The sequence below is a fragment of the Dipodomys ordii genome, unplaced genomic scaffold (assembly GCF_000151885.1).
Source record: "Dipodomys ordii isolate 6190 unplaced genomic scaffold, Dord_2.0 Scaffold171, whole genome shotgun sequence".
Lineage (NCBI taxonomy): Eukaryota > Metazoa > Chordata > Mammalia > Rodentia > Heteromyidae > Dipodomys > Dipodomys ordii.
The window spans coordinates 1,777,627-1,789,843 of NW_012267387.1; the positions used below are offsets into that span (position 1 = coordinate 1,777,627).

Sequence of the window (12,217 nt, forward strand, 5' to 3'; positions counted from 1 at the left end):
GGGGGGGTGTCTCAGACTGGGGCGCAGGCCCCGTGGAGTGGGAAGGTAATGGAAACACAAGGGGGCCCCCATCCCCTAAGCGAGCATGATGGCAGAGGGGACCCCATGATGTTCACGCCTCACATGGATTCCCCAATTCTCATTCTTCCCTCCCTCAGGGCTCACACAGATGGCAGAGGGGACCCCCCACTGTGGTTCCCCCCCCCAGAGGGTTCCCTAATTCTCATTCTTCCCTCCCTCAGGGCTCACACAGATGGCAGAGGGGACCCCCACCCCGGCCACGGCGGCCTCCCCTCCAAGGGGTTCATCAGTCACCGTCCTCCCCATCCTCACCCACCAAACACCCGAAGAGGGCGGGCTGGGTGTGTGCTGACCTCAGACCAGTCCAGGGCTGACCACTCCGGCGGGCATGTGGGGCCCTGGCACGCCTCTAGCACCGGGGGGCGCGGCTGCGGGCACGCGCTGTCATCCAGCGACTTCTCCTCCACGGCGGACACGCGGCGCTGGCACACCACCGAGCGGCTGCGCACGCCCGCATCGCAGCTGCGGCTGCACCGCGTCCAGTTCCCCACCACCCAGCTGTGGGGGCACAGCAGGGGTCAGGGCCCGGCACCCCAAGCTGGGAGTTGGGGTGTTACTTTCTCCTAACTCTTCCCAGGTGAACTAGCACTGGGTAAGGAGCACCCAACCAGCTGAGAGCAGGTTCAGCTGGGTGTGGAGGCTCACGCCTGTAATCCCAGCCCCTCAGGAGGCTGAGATCTGAGGATCCTGGGTCAGTGAGATTCTTCTCTCCAACTAACCAGCAAAAAAAATCAGGAATAGAGCTCACGTGGTAGAACTGAAAGTCTAAAGGACAGCAACCAGGCCCAGTACTGTCATGGGGGGGGGAGAATGAGGGCTGATTCCTAGGACTATTAGCTTGATTATTCCTTGACTATTAGCGTGAATTCTGGCTCCAGGACCATCTAGCCTGGCCTTTACCCTGGGAAACACTATGACTTTGACCCCATGAACTCCATAACATTGAGTTGTTTATTTAGCCCACACTGAGAGTTGAACTCAACCTCAAGTTCTGGCCTGGCCTTTTCTGCTCAAGGTTGAGCCACAGTTCTACTTCCAGCTTTTTTGCTGTTTAATTGGACATAAGAGTCTTATGGACTTTTTTTTCCCACTTCAACTGCCTTTGAACCTCCATCTTCAGAGCTCAGCCTCCAGAGTAGCTAGGATGACAGGTGTGAGCCACCAGCGCCCGGTGAACATTATAACTTAAAAATTATTTTGGGGGCTGGGAAGGTGGCTCAGTGGTAGAGCACTTGCCTTGCATGCATGAGGCCCTGCGTTCGATTCCCCAGCACCACATAAAAAAAAAGAAAAGCTGGAAGTGGCGCTGTGGCTCAAGTGGTAGAGCACTTGCCTTGAGCTGAAGAGCTGAAGGACAGCGCCCAGGCCCAGAGTTCAGGCTCCATGACCGGACCCCCCCACCCAAAAAAAAAAGAAAAGAAAAAAGAAAAATTATTTTGTCTGTACTGAGGTTTGAACTCAGTGTCTTGTGCAGGTACTTTACCACTTGAGCCACACCCCCAACTCTGGAGTCATGCCCGTGTGTGTGTGTGTGTGTGTGTGTGTGTGTGCGCGCGCGCGTGCGCCTGGGCACTGCCCGTGTGTGTGTGTGTGTGTGTGTGCCTGGGCACTGTCCTTAAGCTTTTTGGCTCAAGAATGGCTAGTCTACCACTCGATCCACAGCTCCACTTGTGGCTTTTTGGTGGTTAATGGGTAAGAAGAATCTCATGACCTTTCCTGCCTGGGCTGGTTTCAAAATATGATCCTCAGATCTCAGCCTCCTGAGTAGTTAGGATGACAGAACAAAGGATGAGCCATGGACAAAGCTTTTTTTTTTTTTTGCCAGTCCTGGGGCTTGAACTCAGGGCCTGGGCACTGTCCCTGAGCTTCTTTTGCTAGCACTCTACCACTTGAGCCATAGCATCACTTCCAGCTTTTTCTGTTTCTGTGGTACTGAGGAATGGAACCCAGGGCTTCATGCATGCTCCGCCAACACTCTACCACTAAGCCACCTTCCCAGCCCCAGACAGCATTTTTGTCTGCAACCAGCCTTGGACTGCGAGCCTCCTACCTCCAGTGTAGCTGGGATGACAGCCAAGAGTCCCCTTGTCACTCCCCAGACCACAACACCTCACTGCAGTGCTCAGCCTCGTCTCCCAGTTCTGTGCCCCATCTTTCCTAGGGACATCCTCACCCCATCCTGGGCACTCACTCAGGTGGGCAGGGCTCCGTGTTGCAAGCGCGCTGCCTCTTGGGCAGTTTGCTGTGGGCGCTGCAGTAGTGGTGGGCCACGGTGGAGCGGTCCAGCTGGTTCCGGCACTCCACCACCTGCACCTGGCTGCCTGGGGGACGGGAGGGGCTCGCTCAGCCCGGGGCCAGCCCACAGCGTCAGACGTAGGTGTCTACTGCCCACCCCTGAGCCTGCCCTGGCCTCACCGCCTGCACACTGGGCTGAGCACTTGGTCCAGGGCGCGTAGTGCCAAGAGTAGGGGGGCAGGGTGTCCCGGGCGATGGGCGCGTTGAAGCGGTAGCGAAGGGCAGGAAGCTCTTTGCGAGCCAGCACCTGGGGTGGGTGGGTAGATGGGTGAGAGGGGAAGGTGAGGAGCAGCCAATGAAAAACGTCTCCCAGAGTCTCCATCCCTCAAAAAAAAAAAAAAAGAAAAAGAAAAAGAAAAAGATGCTCAGGTCCTCCTGTATCTTGCCCACCATCTTGTTACCATGACAACAAGTGACGCATTAATGGGTCCCAGGGCTTCAAGGCTCTGGGCCTGGTCTGGTCCCTGACGCAAGTGAAAAGTAGTTCCGGCTAGGGGCAGGCGATGAGGCTGGGGGGTCCCCGGCAGGCCCTCCAGCAACAGGGACTCCTGGTCTCCCTTTAGAGCTGGGGGGATGGCACAGGGGTCAGGAATGAGTCACAGTGAACCCTCCAACCCCATCAGATCTGCAGTCCTTACCCACCCCCATTGCTTACCCAGGTGACTGAGGGACAGGTTCAGGTCCAGGAGGAAAATGTGGACTGACCCTTTGGGGATCCAGACGACATCCTCATACCCTGGATGGGGGAAGCTCAGATGTTACCCACTATGCCGGTCCCCCACAATTCACCTGCCCCCAACCTTTGGGCCTTTGATAATTATAGCTATTACTCCATTACAGAAGATAGCCACGGGACCACGGGAAGTGCATGTCTTATAGATCAGAAAATGGAGGCTCTGTGGCTAGGTGGGATTTGAACTCCAACTTTTTTACTGCGCTACCAACCACCTACCTCCTCACTAAGCAGCAAGGCTGGGTAAGGTAGTGGGGAAGGGCGCCAAGGTGTCTTTGACCTACTGGGGCTTGAAATCAGAGCCTCATGCTGTTTGCTTAGGTTTCTTGCTCAAGGCTGGTACTCTTCCACTTGAACCCTACCTCCACTGCCAGCCTTTTGCTGGTTTCTTTCCCAAAGGCTGGCTTTGAACTGTGATCCTCAGATCCCAGCTTCCTCGGCAGCTAGGATGACAGGTGTGAGCCACCTGTGCCTCTTATATTATTCTTATTCCTCTTTCCTTTCCTTCCCTTTCTCTCTATTTTGCTTTAATTATTTTTCAGATAAACTCCCTTTTGCCTGGGCTGGCCTAGGACCAAGATCCTTCTACCTAGGCCTTCTTCAGAGTTGGGATCACGAGCCATGAAGAACTCTAGCTGGCTTGTTGGTTGAAATGAGATCTTACGTACTTTTTCCCCCCTCTAAACCCTGGTTGGCCTCACATCACGATCCTCTAGAGCTCACACTCCCAAGTAACTGAGGTTACAGATGGGCACTCCATTCCATCTTTTCTTTATCCTCATTATTCTCCCTAACTCTGGCTCATCTGTAGAATATCATTCTCCACAAAGCTATTTGGTTCTTTAAAAAACCCAATCAAGTTCTGCCTGGGGAATGACACCCACATTCTAAGACCCACCCCCAGCAGTCCGTGTGCAATCCCTGCTGACTCCTGACTTGCTCTTACCATCCCTTCAACAGCACCCCAGCCTCACCAGCCTTTTGAACTCCCCAATCTCCTCAATCCCTGGGCCCAGCCCAAGCTGGGAAGGGGGTTCTCCATACCCTTCCAGTGTCCCTCCCCTAAGGAAGACTTCCCCTGCTGGCACACTGAGTCCCCTAGCCTCTTTGGCTCACAGGATGCATAGTAAACCCCTTCTCACCCATCCTGACACACCAAGGATGGTGGAGGGCAAGAGCTGAGCTTGCCTTGTCTTCGTTATCTAAATGACCAAGATCAAAGCAAACAGGACCCACACCAGTACCTGAGGCCCTTCCTCCTCCTGTTTTGAGAGCATTTTTGTCCCCATCTCCCAATAATAGGACTTTTGGGGATCCCTAATACCCAAACTCTAAGCCTAACTCAGACTCCACAGAAAGGCTGGAATCTATAGAATTACTTCATCTTGACTACTGTGGTAGGCCAACCCTGACTCGAGCCACTAGGCCCTCGTGTGGCATGTGGGAGGGGAACGGGGGACCCTCACCTGCCCCAGGCAAGGCTGGGCTGAAGACGCCCTCGATGGTCTCGCAGGAACTGCCGTCACCTCCACATACTCGGCACTTGTCCTCCCTCAGGTCAGAACCCAGGACTCGGTCACAGCCCACGTGCTACAAGGGAAAGGTGCTGGTGTGTGTGTGTGTGTGTGCGCGTGTATTTTGGAGATGCCCGACCCCTCTCCTTCTCCTGGGAATCTCCACTTACCTTGCACTCACCGCTGACACAAATGTCCACAGTGTCCGGGCGGCAGGGTGTCCCGTCCACCACGGCCGCCGCTCTCTCCGTGTAAAAGTTGAAACCCTCTGCTAGGCAAGTCAGGGAACAGGCCTTCACGCCCCCTGGGGGGCATAGACCAATCAGACCTGGGGCCAGGCCACCCTTGGAAGTCCCTGTCTGTTTCATAGGAAGAATCGAGGCTAAGGACAGACCCTAGACCCAACACCAAGGCTGGGGTGGGTGGAGGATACATCCAGCCCCCATTCACCACATCCTGGGCATGCTTTCCTTGGGAAGAACCTTGGAATGCTGGATGCTTCCCATAGCTTCCCTTCACCACCCCTAAACCCTCAGGGGCTCCCTACTCACCCCCTCGGTATGTCTTCCATGTGTAGAATTTTCCACGGAAAGGGATACTGTCAAACTCAGAACACTGCATTTCCCTGAAATCCTGGGAGCCAGGAGGACAGTCCTGGGGAAGGGAGAGGGAAGAAATTGGGGCACAGAAGAGATGCTAAGCTTGGCACGGATCAGATGAAGGCAGAGAGACTAAGGAGGAGGCTGCAATGGTCCAGGACAGACTTGATGGTGACCCATGCTAGATGTCCAGGTGATGGAAGCAGATGACCCATTAGAGGCTAGGGGTGATGACTGGGTTCTTCATGAATGAGAGCACATAAACCCCCAGAGACATGACTCCTCAGGTGGTGGTGGGGAGGGAAGAAAGGCCCCTGCTCCCTCCAAACTCTTTGTGCTGTCTGAGCATCCTCTCCTCCTCCTGTAAGCCTCTGGCTTACATGTGTTTATCTAAAACTCTCTACACATGAGACTCAGCCATGGGCATTGCGTTAGAAAGGAATAGAAGAGAAAATTCCAGAGAGACGCAAAGATGGTCACTCCTGGTAAGATATAGGCACAAACAGAAGCAAAAAAGAAGAAAGGGAGCAAGAAGCAAACAAGCCAGCCAGGCTCCAGGTCTGGAGAGAGGAGGGTCAGTCAAGTTTGGGGGGGGAGGGAAGGATGACAACAAGGGGACAAGGGCTTGGCTTTGGGGGAAGTTGGGCTGTGAAGGAAGAGCCACACACTGGAATGGATCTCGCTTATGAGGACAGAACAATTATTTGGGGGGAGGGGAGGGCAAGCAAGGGACATTCCTCTAGTAAAAGAATGTAAAGACTAGAGGTAGAGCTGGGTGCGGGTACTCATGCCTATAATCTTAGACACACAGGAGGCTTTGAGATTTGTGGTTTGAAAGTAGCTGGCAGGAAAGTTTATGACATATTTGTGTGTGTGTGTTGGTCATGGGGTTTGAACTCTGGTCCTGGGCCTTGTTCCTCAGCTCAAGGTGAGTGCTCTACCACTTGAGCCACTGCACCACTTCCAGTTTTCTGGGAGGTTCTCGGGAGAGAAGAGTCTCATGGACTTTCCTAACCCGGCTGGCTTTGAACCATGAGACTCAGAGCTCAGCTTCCTGAGTAGCTAGGATTACAGGTGTGAGCCACTGGTGCCCAGTTTATGATACTTTTATCTCCAATTAACCAGCAAAAAGCTGGAAGTGGAGCTGTGACTCAAGTGGTAAAACACCAACTTTCAGCCAAAAAGCTTAGGGCAGAAGCCGAAATTCAAGCCCCAGTACCACCCTCCCCCTCACCCCACCAAAAAAAAAAGAAGAAAAAAACTACTGGAGGAAAGGGGTAGCTGGAGAGAGACCCAAGCTTAGGGAGGAAATGGGTGGAGAGGAACAGGGTCGGGTAAGGTTGGGGCAGGTACCTGGGGAATTCAGGAAGCGGTCTGGGGTGCCAGGGATCTCACCTCGGTGTTGCAGGAGCGGTGGCGCCGCCTCTCCCCTAGACAGTACTTGCCCCCGATGGTTGGCCTGGAAGTGGGGGAGACCCGAAAGAGATGGTGTGTGTGTGTGTGGGGGGGAGGACAATGGGTTTGGGGAGGGGAGCATCTCACCCGGCTCTTTCCTGAGGACTGACCTGGGGCTGTCACAGTGGCGGCTGGACGTGGACACACCGCCGCCACACGTCCTGCTGCAGTCACCCCACGGGGCCCAGGGGCCCCAGGCCCCGTCTACGCCCTCTGGTCGCGATCCGAAGGGGACACACACCCGCTTGTAGCACCACTGGGCAACAGGGGTGGGGGAAACGGGATGGGGAGCTCAGGGTCCGTCCCCCTCTTCCGCCCCCAGCTGCAGTCCCTCTGGACGAGGCCGGGTGGACAGAGGTACAGGGTCTAAGGACTTTGGGGATCGGCTGGAGCATCAAGGCACAGCCAGGAAGCCGCCACCACCAGACAGAGGTGCGGCTGGAGTGAGCGGTGAGGGGCGTGGCTTGAGTGAGCGGGGGCGTGGCCTCGGGCCCGGGACGAGCGAGCGGCGCCGAGGGGCGTGGCTTCGGAATCGGGAAGGGCAAACCAGGACAAGATCCACAAATGGGGGCGTGGCCAAGGCAGAGGGAACCTCTTACGCGCAGGGGGCGTGGCCCCGAGCCGAAGGCGGGGCCCGCGCTCACCCCCTTGTCGATGGTGTGCGTCTGGCACAGCGTGCCTTCGGCGGCCGGGATGCTGTTGGTGATGCACCGGTTGCTCTTGCTGAGACACCAAAGCTCGCTGCAGACCTCCTGCGGGCCAAGGCGCCCGCTCAGGCTCGACCCTCCACACCCCAGTCCTTGGGAGCTGCCTCTCTTGCTCGAAAGGACTCAGTGCTATCCTGGGTCCCCTTTGGACTTGTCTGCTAACAATCTATGCTTTGTGGAGCCCCTTGGTATACTATGGATCAATCCTCTGGGTGAGCTTATTTGCATTTTTATCAAGGTTCAGAGAGGCAAGGCCTTCTAACTAAAAGCCACACTGCAACTAAGGGGCAGCCTGTAGTCTAGTCCAGATCTTCAGAGTGGGATGTTGGCTAAAGCCTCTTAGTGCCTTCTAAAACTTGGACCTGCTGTGGGAAGGGACAGGAAGGAGTCTCACTTTCTTTTCGGACCGGCTAAACAGTGCAGGAGAGATCAGGGGCCTATTCAGACCTTGGCAACCCTGGTCCATGGCAGGAAGCTGTACTAATCTCAGGCGATCACTGTGACCTTTTAGCTCTAGGTACTATCACCAGAGAGAACCAATCAGCACTAGGTTGTAGCCAGATCTTACCTCTTCCACCCTGCCCTATGCTCTCAGGATCTTTCTTCTGAAGAGAGCTCTTTGAACCCAAATGCTTCCAAACTTTGCAGATTTGGCATTGAACTAATCAGTGGCTGTAAGAAGGGACACTTGTAGGGCTAGTTACTATTCAGATAGGGTTTTGCATTTTCTCCCTAGGGTTGGCCTCTGACCTCAATCCTCCTATCTATGGCTTCTGGTATCTTAGGCAAAACCACCATGCTCAATCTTATTGACTGGGATCTGGCAACTTTTTGTCTTGGGCTAGCCTTGAACCACTATTCTTCCAATCTTTACAGGTATGAGCCACCATGCGTGACAGTGAGTGAGGTGAAGTGAGGGCCTGGTTTCTATATTATCTTGGACATATCCTTTCTCTGGAAGGTGTAGAGAACTGGGTAGGGCCAGGACACACTAAGACTGAATCTGAAAGGACTCAAAAAGTGGTATTCAAAGGCTGGGCGCTGGTGGCTCATGCCTGTAATCCTAACTACTCAGGAGGCTGAGATCTGAGGATCATGGTTCAAAGCCAGCCTGGGCAAGACGATCCATGAGACCCTTATCTCCAGTTAACCACCAGAAAACTGGAAGTGATGCTGTGGCTCACGTGGGAGAGTGCTTGCCTTGAGCTGAGGAGCTGAGGGACAGTGCCCAGGCCCAGAGTTCAAACCCCACGACGGACACCGGGGGAAAACAAAAAAGAAAAAGAAAAAAGAAGTGGAATTCAGGAATGGAGAGAGGCGCGCAGAGGAGATGCTGAACTCTGACAGTCAAAGCAGAAGGACATCAAGTTACTAGCTTCCTGGGTTCCCTCCCCCCATAAACTCACTTTTTACAAAACTTTTTTGGGGTAGTAGTGGGGCTTGAATTTAGGGCCTAGACCAAACGCTCCCTCAGGCCTTTTTTGCTTTAGTTTGATTTTCATATAGTCTTCTCTTTGCCAAGTATGCCAAACTCAGCCTCAACTTGTGATCCTCCTAACTCCACTTCACCAAGTAGGTGAGACTACAGGTGTTCACTACCAAATCCTGCTCCGAGCTCACTTCTTTTTTTTTTTTTGTCGGTCATGGGGCTTGAACTCTGGGCCTGGGCGCTGTCCCTCAGCATTTCAGCTCAAGGCGAGCGCTCTACCACTTGAGCTACAGCGCCGCTTCTGGTTTTCTGGTGGTTTATTGGAATAGGAGTCTCACGGTCTCTCCTGCCCGGGCTGGCTTTGAACCGCGATCCTCAGATCTCAGCCTCCTGAGTAGCTAGGATTACAGGCGTGAGCCACCAGCGCCTGGCAGCGCCACTGAACCCAGGGCCTCATGCATGCAAGGCAAGCGCTCTACCACTGAGCCACCTTCCCAGCCCCGAGCTCACTTCTTGATGCACAGACCAAAGAGTTTTGGGCATCTGAACCTCAGGAAACAGCAAAGAACATTCAGGAAACTCACAGCCTGTCCAGTCAAAGACCAGAGCCAGGAGACCTTGTGAACCAGTCAGTAGGGGACACGGGGAGTGAAGACAGTCCCTGGAAGGTTCTCTTCGATTTGTTGCCAAGTAAAGTAGATGGCTCATTCCCAAGGAAACCATTAACACCAAGCAAGGATATTTAGTTAAAAACTGCCCAGTGAGAGGTCTTGGGACAGACGGCAAGATGCCCATCCCCAGCCAGGGATCTCATTTCTGTCCCTGGCTAGTTGGGGGACATCTGTATACCCCATATACTTCATTCCTCCTAGCTCCTCACCTCACCCCCACTTCTTGGCTCTCCCACCCCACTTTCCCAGTGGGGACCCTCTGCAAACCCCTCCCCTCCCAGGAAGGAAAGCAGGAAGGCTCTCTCTACCCCGTATTTACACTGACGCGATTTGACTCCGTGCTGGAACCGACATTGCTCGTCGGCATCATAGGCTTGGCCGGGGGCCACGGTTGGGTACACGAAGTCCTGTCTGGGGGGGCGGTTGTTCAAGCAGAGCCCCAGGCCCGAACTGTGGCGACAAGAAAGGAGCTGTCATTCCAACACCTCAGGGAGGCCCCTTAGCTTGGGGAGACATCTTGGTGGGGAGGTGGCTGCAGCCCCGATTTCCACAGGCCCCATCCCCACTGTGATTGTGGCCCTTCCCCTCCCCCGCAGTAGGACTGGGCTGGTTCCATCCTCACTCCAGGAAGCTGGTGATATAGTCCCGGCTGCAGGATGACCACACGAATGGGTTGGTTTTCATGGTAATGTGGGCGGCCATGAGCTTTGCTGGATCTTGGCCCCTGGCGCCACAGCTGTTCCCCACACCGTCATGGTTCATGCCGAATCTGGAGAGAGGGGTGTCGGCTCTGCCAGACGTTGAGGGGACCCTCCCCCCGCAATGCCTCCTGTCCTCCCCCCTCCTGTGTCCCCCGGCCTCACGTGTGCCCGATCTCGTGAGCAATGGTGAAGGCGGTGGCCAGGCCGATGTCCTCATTGATACTGCAGCTCCTTTCTCGTTCGCACATCCCACCCACGGGGGCCAGGCCTAGGGAATGGCCACGGGGGAGGGGTCTCAGGGGGAGTGTCTTAGCCCCAATTACCCCACCAGGGCTCACCCCAGGGTCGAAGCCACCCTCACAGGTGTCCGGAACCTTTGGGACCCCAGTACCTAATGTGCCGCACGGTTTGCTCTTATAGATGCAGATGTCATAGCTGTGGAGAGAAGGGGGGCGCGCAGTGAGAGGGGTGGCCCGTCTCCCCCTTTGGATGTTGCCATGCCCAGTTTTCGGGACCATCCTGCCTCTAGGAGGTGCTACCTGCTTCTTTCCCAAAACCACATGCTATGCCCCAGCTGGAGACAATCAGCTGGCCTTGGGGAGGCGAGGGTTCCAGTTAAAGGAGTGACTGAATGAACTGAATGAAGAAATGGGACAGCTGCAGGAGCGAATGGGAGAGGGGCTGACAAAATGGGTGAATGGTGAGCAGCTGAATAAATGGGAGCGTGCCTGAATGGAAGAACGAATGGGTATGAATGAACGAAGAAGTGCATGAATGGCAGAGTGACTGAATGAAAGGAATGGCAAGTGAGTGACTGAATGAATGAGAGCGCAAATACATGAATGGGAGAAGGGCGGCTTGGATGAATAGGAAAGTGAGTGACTCCATAGTTAGGGCCTAAACAATCCAACTCTGCCCTCCTCGCTCCTCACATATCCGGGTTCCCAGCCCCTCCCCTAACCTCCATCAGCAGATGTGACCCTCGTTTGGACCCTGGTGGTCCCTGGACCCCGGTGGTTTCTGAGCCCAAAGCCTGGCGCCCTCCCGGCCCTCACCGCGTGATCAGCACTGCCGTGTCGTGGTTGGCCATGCCGTTCTCTGGAATGGCATTGCCGTGGCCGCTGTGGTTCACAATGGACTTCTGCCACTTGCAGAAGCTGTCGAGGGACTTCCCAGCATGGTGGGTGATGTCTAGGGTGGGCTGAGGATGGGCAGAGAGAGGTGCGTGGGTGCCCTGTCAGCCTGGACAGCCCCTGTGAGGTGGGCAAGGCCCTCCACCCTGCGCTCCCCCTCCCCCGCCCCAGCAACCCCTCACCTGGTCCTCAGTGAGCAGAATGAGGCGAGTTACCAGGATGTTAACGATGCTGCCCAGACTTGAGTCCTGGAAAAGTTTAGCAACCTGACCTCCAAGAAACAAGAGAAACCGAGTCTTAAGAGGAGCCCAGGGATGGGAATGTGGCTCAGGGGTAGAGCTCCTGCCTAGCATGCATGAAGCCCTAGGTTCAATTCTTCAGTACCACATAAACAGAAAAGGCTGGAAGTGGCACTGTGGCTCAAGTGGTAGAGTGCTAGCCTTGAGCAAAAGAAGCTCAGGGATAGTGCTTAGGCTCTGATTTCAAGCTCCAAGAGCCCAGATTAGAGATCAGGAACAATACCAACACTATGAGCAGGCTTTAATTGAGCACCTACTGGATGCTGTACCACACAGCCTATGGCCTGTATCCTCTCCCAGGTATGCTCCATTTGCACCCTTACTTTGCAGACCAGAGATCAGAAAGGGCAGCACACACATACACAGAGTGGTGTCATGAAAGCTAGATCTCGGTGGCTCATTCCTATAATCCTGAGTAGGAGGCTGAGATCTGAGGATTGAGGTTGGAAGTCAACCTGGGCAGGAAAGTCCATGAGATTCTTTTTTTTTTTTTTTTTTTGGTGTGGTTGTGGGGCTTGAACTCTGGGCCTGGGCGCTGTCCCTCAGCTCTTCAGCTAAAGGCTAGTGCTCTACCACTTGAGCCACAGCACCACTTCTGGC

The 12,217-nt window shown here is 54.8% G+C and overlaps 1 protein-coding gene across 1 annotated transcript in view; it reads right to left on the bottom strand.

The window, feature by feature from the left end:
• Adamts10 (ADAM metallopeptidase with thrombospondin type 1 motif, 10) overlaps nt 1-12,217 on the bottom strand; it is a 21,709-nt gene that overhangs the window by 3,192 nt on the left and 6,300 nt on the right. Inside the window, exons 6-22 of the mRNA XM_013033520.1 lie at nt 11,501-11,584; nt 11,241-11,386; nt 10,577-10,620; nt 10,348-10,453; nt 10,107-10,253; nt 9,793-9,934; nt 7,322-7,429; nt 6,788-6,933; nt 6,618-6,681; nt 5,175-5,277; nt 4,794-4,927; nt 4,576-4,699; nt 3,032-3,112; nt 2,778-2,941; nt 2,497-2,623; nt 2,273-2,402; nt 375-579 (exon numbers count right to left, since the gene is read on the bottom strand). Of these exons, the coding sequence (XP_012888974.1) occupies nt 375-579; nt 2,273-2,402; nt 2,497-2,623; nt 2,778-2,941; nt 3,032-3,112; nt 4,576-4,699; nt 4,794-4,927; nt 5,175-5,277; nt 6,618-6,681; nt 6,788-6,933; nt 7,322-7,429; nt 9,793-9,934; nt 10,107-10,253; nt 10,348-10,453; nt 10,577-10,620; nt 11,241-11,386; nt 11,501-11,584 (2,055 nt within the window). The remainder of the gene's footprint in view (nt 1-374; nt 580-2,272; nt 2,403-2,496; nt 2,624-2,777; nt 2,942-3,031; nt 3,113-4,575; nt 4,700-4,793; nt 4,928-5,174; nt 5,278-6,617; nt 6,682-6,787; nt 6,934-7,321; nt 7,430-9,792; nt 9,935-10,106; nt 10,254-10,347; nt 10,454-10,576; nt 10,621-11,240; nt 11,387-11,500; nt 11,585-12,217) is intronic.